At 42.3% G+C, this 6,752-nt stretch overlaps 1 protein-coding gene across 1 annotated transcript in view; it reads left to right on the top strand.

Annotated features, from left to right (window-relative positions):
- The first annotated feature begins 398 nt into the window (after positions 1–398).
- LOC106814458 (pleckstrin homology domain-containing family D member 1-like) overlaps positions 399–6,752 on the top strand; it is a 17,475-nt gene continuing 11,121 nt past the window's right edge. The window contains exons 1-8 of the mRNA XM_014818773.1: positions 399–496; positions 1,577–1,670; positions 2,117–2,203; positions 2,607–2,683; positions 3,293–3,384; positions 3,737–3,789; positions 4,614–4,708; positions 5,363–5,456. Coding sequence (XP_014674259.1) covers positions 399–496; positions 1,577–1,670; positions 2,117–2,203; positions 2,607–2,683; positions 3,293–3,384; positions 3,737–3,789; positions 4,614–4,708; positions 5,363–5,456 — 690 coding nt within the window. The remainder of the gene's footprint in view (positions 497–1,576; positions 1,671–2,116; positions 2,204–2,606; positions 2,684–3,292; positions 3,385–3,736; positions 3,790–4,613; positions 4,709–5,362; positions 5,457–6,752) is intronic.

The following is a 6,752-nucleotide window of genomic DNA, read 5'->3' as shown; positions in this document are numbered from 1 at the left end:
TCCAACTCTTGCTACTCCCATCTCCTTCTTTTTTTATCTACTTCCTCTCTCACTCCTTTTGTATTCGCCTTACTTTCTACCCCCTTCCCTCTCTCTGCCACCTCCACTTCCATATTCCCTGGTACCTCCCACCTTTTCCTTTCCTACTCCCTTGAATTCGTTGTGTTCCATTCACACACTCACACGCTCGCACGCACGCGCGCACGAAGTTGCCACGAACACACATATTTGCACTCGCACGCACACACATACGCACGCACGCACGCGCGCACACACACGCACGAACACACATGCGCACGCAAATCTACTAGCATTCGAGTATTGCAAACACTAGAGGCGGGTCAATGTTGTCCCCTCGTCTTAAACACGAGGTTCAGCAGAGACAGTGAGTACACACTATGCCTCGCGAGGGTAACGGCACCTCGCCGGACAGCTCTTATGGGAGGAACCAACTCACGCTCGTTCTCAGTCTCAGCCACTCACTGTCATTCAGTCAGTCAGTCAGCCATTCTCTCGCCAGAAACGTACACAATAAGGCCGTGGCTACACAATATATATATATATCAGGAGTAGATAATAGTTAGCTGTCACACAGAATGTTAGCTGTCACACAGAAACCTGCTGGAAGATTTCAGATTTATCGCGTTGACGTTTATCGCCAGGGCCAGGAAGGAATGCCTGTGTGGTGAAGTTTTTTTTCGGGTTTTCGACGGTATTGGGTAGGTGGGTTGGTAGGGTAGGGGTGGTTGAGTGGGGGGTTAGTATTTACGAGGGAGGGGGCGAATTCTGAGGCCACGGTTCGTTGCGAATATGTAGTGCGAGAAATTGTTGCTATTTTGTGATTTCTGGATGCGGGCATTGAAAAGTAACCTCTTAATTACTTTGAAGAGAGCTCTGTGAGAAAGAAGTTGCTTGAAATTATAAGTTAACATCTAAATCGCTATCTAGGTACACGCAATGTTTGTGAAAAAAGAGAGCTCACCCACACATTTTCTTCGCGTGAATACGTTCGGTCTGCATACATAATTTCCCTTGCATGATACAACTTCATGCTCGATCAGGAAAGAGGGGTCAGACGTATAGGGATCGTAATTTTGTCATGATAATACATCGAAGTATAGAGTATTTTACTATTCAAATTGTTGTATTAATTAGGTTACATATTAGCTGTATCATGTGTTAATTTATGTCTTAATTCATATTGTTCTTATCGGTTCTCTCGTTTCTATGCCTTATTTCCTTCTTACTGCATAAATATCACGGAAATAGCTATTTTAATGGTTCCCTTGTATATAAAACTACATGCGCCTATACCCGAACCGTAGAAATATGTTAGCTAGGTATTCTCTATATTATTTCTATGCCCCATGCCTTGAACACAGTGGTGTAGCATAAAATACTGTGGTCACGGTAGAAAATTCAGTCCTGATAGCTAATGCTGCCACCTAGTGCAAAAGTTAAGTATTTTCGCAGATATATTGTTAAAGCTCATGCGAGGTGAACTGAAATTGTTAGTTGTATACTCTAGTGTTTAAATTCTGAATCTAAGCAGTTATTTTTCTCTCTTTGAATCTAGGTTTTTCGTCGTCAAAGATGGTTTCCTGCTATATTACCCTGAGAGTGAGAAGAAGGACTTTGAACGTAAACGAGCTTTTAATATCCATCCAAAGGTACCTCCACATGATCTTACAAGAGCAAACTGGATAATTGTAAAGGCAATTGTATTATTGGGTAGTCAAAAGGGCAAAGTAATTATCCATGCAATTTTGGCTTAAATATTTTCACATACTTCACAATGTGTAATTATATAAGTTGTTGTCATGTTATTATACAATATTATAGAAAAAAAGATTAAATAAAAAGGAACTAATTAAGATGTAACTAATTAAATAATACTATGTATATATATATTATAGTATATATTAGTAGATTAGTATATATATTATACTATATAGTTGTACTATTAGTATAATAATATATTCATCAATTGGTTAATAAAAATGGAAAAAATTACATGAAATAAATTGAAATATACATAAAGTTGGCAACTATAGTATAAGATGCGATTAGGTCACCTGCATGTTGTTTTTCTATGTGACCATTATAATTTTTACAGGGTGTGATACCGCTTGGCAATGTCACTGTCGAATCATTGGAAGAGATCAACCAAGAATACTGCATACATATCAAATTCGAGTCTGGGGTAAGTAGGTCTACACACAAGTTGCATGAAGACAATGTTGAGCCACCACTGTGCAGGAACGTAAGTTTCGGAGACATTTGATGTGCGGAAAAATGTGTGGTGTGTCAATGCACATAGCAGGCATGCACACGTACACACGCACTCACACACTCGCGCATCCACGCACGCACACACACATGGATGCACTAACACATAGGCATGTGCGGACGTGCATGCCTGCGTGCGTGCATTTGTGATTATTTTAAGCGCTCTATATAATATAATGCGAATGAGACCTAATCATTATCACTATTAAAATTTAGTTATCAAGTAAAATTATTCGCGACACCCATTTTAGTTGTACATGTAGTTCAGGTTTAACCAGGTGACCACCAGGTTTAACACTTCTTCAATGCTGTTGCAGAACTACATGGCGCTAGCAGCAGAAACGGCGATGGCACGCAACAAATGGGTGGAGGTCCTCACACAGGCTAGTCGTGTGTAAGCGCCCTCTATATTCAGTTCAACAATAGCATCATTCCATTAATTACCAACTATTTACCAACGAGCATTTATGTCCAATGAAAAGAAGAAATGTTGAGCTCTATGATTGGTGTAGACGTACTATTAAAAAGTCATTAACTGTGATGTATGATTTCTTACTTTTACTATAATTATAATCAAAATTCTCATGACCTTTCAATATTAGTTTGAGCTCTTTATCATAATTCTGACGCTATTTCGACATAACCTTCACAAAACAATGCCATGACTGTATTTATCGTGGGAGAAATCTTCCTCTTCACTTTGCGTGGCCTTGTGGGCGACCTTGAAGTAACTCGAGGTTGTGCTGCCGCTGTTAAATCTTGGCTCTAGAGTCTAGTATCATACTTCATAGTCCTCCTTGCCACTGCTGCATGTTATACCTATGGCAGTGGAAACGACAGCTATAGTTTTAGAGATAGTGGCGAGTGTTGCCTTTCAGGGGCGAAACCTATCATTTAATAAAATAGAATAATTATTATTAATAAATTAAATTTGAATAATTAAATGGTTTATTATTTGGTTGTGACGTGGGCTGGTGTGATCTGTTGTTGTTGTTTTGTGTAGAACGTTGCTGAACACAAAGCTGAGTGAGAACATGATCGAGGAGCTGGAAATGCAAGGCCTGCAGTTCTGCAAGGAGCGCGAAGATTATCACTGTAAGTCGACGCACTCCCCTGTGTGCACGCTGCGCCGGCGACACCTAGCGGCCGTTCGCGAGATGAAACCCGCGGCCATTCCTGTGTTATAATCTATATTGATTTGGGGTTCAAGTCGCGGGCTGTGAAAAGGTGATGTGTAGAGACACCTGAAGCTAGGTGTCCTAGTTAGGTTGCAATGTTGGATGTAAATGGTATGGTAATCGTTTGCTAATGATTAGTAGCGCTGGCCGATCCATCCATATGCGCCGATACATGCCGATACGTTTGCGTGTACCACTACGTTTGCGTGTACCACTACGTTTGCGTGTGCTGATACATTTTGATACCTTCACGCTTGCATCCGTTACAGGTCAGCTTCAGTCGGAGACAGTCGCACTCAGGGATGAGATAACGCGGAACGAGGTAAGCAGCAGGATTCCATCCCTCAATCTGCCGTCGCCTTAACCAAGCTGACCTTCCAACAATGGGGTTCTTAACCTGTGGTCCATGGACCCCCTTGGGGTCCGTAGATGGGCTTCAGGGGGTCCGTAGTGGCACCTTAAGTCATCCTTATTCCGTAATCACCTTATCTGCATTTTTCTGGGGAGGGGTCAGCAGCTTTCACCAGATTCTCAAAGGGGTCCATGACTCAAAAAAGGTTAAGAACCACTGTTCTAACCATTGCTGTACACGTCAGTCGATTGTGTTTGTTTTTATCTTACCTCGGCTGTATAACACGGGTCAAGAACTATTAGGTGGGCTGGAACAGAGTGATACTATGAGGAATTACTACTACTAGTCACAAAATACTAGTTTAATAATAGATAGTAACATTAGGAGCTGTGCGATTTGCAGTGACTCCGTCAAAGGATTGCACTGTCAAGTCGAAGAAGAAATTACAGTTATGGTTCTTTGTCGATAAGTTTTGGTAGCCATAAATATAAAGCATAGGCGCACATCAGCCTATGCAATGCAGCCGAGGATTTTTAGTGGATTTGTACGAGATTTGTATGAATGGGCTTGTGTTTCCATGCCACCAGAGGCAGTGTGGGTGTCAGTGTAGGGTTGTGTTGCCTCAACATTCTTCACTTCTCACACACTCACATTCTTCACATTCACAAGATTCTCACACTTCTCAGATACAGTGTGGGTGTCGGTGTAGGCTTGTGTTGCTATAACATCAGATACAGTGTGGGTGTCGGTGTGGGCTTGTCTTGCTGTGCCCTTACTGCTCTGTTTCTTTGTAGGAGCTTGCGAGGGTGACACTAGAGCTGGAACAGGAGAAGCAAAAGATGGAGGAGGCGACGTTAGACCTTCAGGGTGAATGTGAACGCATCAAGAGGTGCGTATTTTATCAGTCTGCCTCTTCTCTGCTTCCTTCCTCCTCTCCTCATGCGTGCTATCTCTCTCTTTATCTCTCACTCGTTCTTTCTCTCCCTTTCTCGCCCCCTCTCTTTCTCGCGCCCTCTCTATTTCTCTCTCTTTCCTGCTCTATTTCTCTCCCCCCTCTCTCTCTCTCTGTCTCTCTCTCTCCATCCCACCCCTTCCTCCATCTCTCCCTTTCTCTCTTAATGAGATTAGGGGTATCCTGTCAGATTTATCTGGAAATCTCAACCTGGTTTGACATGGAACTGATCTCTGAATAAAAACAAATGCAGCATACGGCATAGCTTCACTCAATCTACAACCCTACTTCATACAAGATGGATGAGGTGTTAACATTACCGAGAGTGTATTGGTTGGTACAGGGAATGTGATGGGGAGGTAGGGCTCTCTCTCTCCTTCCCTCCTTCTATATCTTTCTCTCTCTCTCTCTCTCTGTCTCTGCCTTTTTCTCTCTATGTCTCTGCCTTTTTCTCTCTATGTCTCTCTCTATCTCTCTGTCTCTCTCTGTCTCTCTCTGTCTCTCTCTTTGTTTGTCTCTCTCTCTGTGTGTGTCTCTCTCCCCCTCTCTCTCTTTCTCTAAATTTTTTCTACTTATGTTTCATTGCTTCAGTGAGCTGGAGGATGCAAACGACCAACTGCAGGGCCTGGAGACGGAAAGGACGAAGATGAAGAACTTGACCTCTGACCTTAATGCTCAGCTAGAGGTCGGTCCGCTTGACGTTCAAGTGTTTCCTTTTATCATTTTTGCACGCACAGCGATGGCCGATCGACAGCAGATCTGCTGTTTTTTGTTATAGGGCAGTCTGTACTGCTTGTGTGGTGAAGTTACTGCTGAGATGGGAAACGCATGCATTTTACTGCACGGCTGTACCAGAGTTATAATAAGTGCAGAATTCTGTAGTGTGCAATGGAATGAAGTTCAGCTTCCATAGGTGGTGTTGTGATAATGTTTGACGCCCACAACTGGTGTTATTATGAGAATTAAGTCCTGTAGTTGGTTTTATAACTGAGTTAGTGTTCTGCAGCTGGCAGTGTAGTGTAACTTCCATAGCTGGTGTCATGAGAAGGCCTGCTGACGCCCATAACTACTCGTATAACAATAGGAGTAATGAGATCAACTCTTGGAGCTAGCGGCAAAACGAGATTGAACTCGTGTAACCAGTTTCGATCACAAGGTTGACTTTATAGCTCGCATCAAAGTTTTGTTATCGCACGTCTGACCGAGGTTTGACTTCTATGCATCAAGTAACGGTTTGACTCTGCTGTGCATTGTGCTGACATTCCTCACTCACCTGTAGATTACAATCTGCTGCATGAGCTGTCTGCATTGTTATAAACTTCGATCCCTCAATGTTACCATGACGATGATTGACAGCGCCCTTGGGTGGCGACCATCTCAGTCATTATTTATATTCTTTAATTCAATTTCAATGCAATTTTGATTTCAATAGATAACGAAGTTTGACCCTCTGCTAATATAACCATAATGAGGAATGACAGCACCCTCGGGGGTGACCGTCTTGCTTTCCACGCACTCTCTTATTGTTGAATTAATTAAATAATATTTAATTAAATTTTAATTTCAATGTATAATGAAGTGTGACCATCCCTTCCCCGCTATAACACTTACAAGGTAACTTCAAGGCTACAAGGACAACACCTTCGGATGGCTCTCGCTCTCACTCACCGCTGCACACTCATTATTTGATTATTCATTTAATTTTTGATATAATTTTAATTTTAATTCGTGAATGAAGTTGGACACCCACCCTACCCCGATAACCAGCTCTCTCGATGATGGACACCTCACTTAAGGCCGCTACGCCTTCTAAATTTTTAATTAAACAATTAATTTTTGATCTAATTATTATCTCAACATGTAATGAAGTTCGACAACCGCCCCACTACGATAATCCACAACGTCCCTCTTTCTCGACTCTCTCTCTCTCTCTCTCTCTCTCTCTCTCTCCTCTCTCTCTCTCTCTCTCTCTCTCTCTCTC

The sequence above is a fragment of the Priapulus caudatus genome, unplaced genomic scaffold, assembly GCF_000485595.1.
Source record: "Priapulus caudatus unplaced genomic scaffold, Priapulus_caudatus-5.0.1 Scaffold927, whole genome shotgun sequence".
In the NCBI taxonomy this organism is placed as follows: domain Eukaryota; kingdom Metazoa; phylum Priapulida; class Priapulimorpha; order Priapulimorphida; family Priapulidae; genus Priapulus; species Priapulus caudatus.
This window is presented reverse-complemented; position numbering and strand designations above follow the sequence as displayed.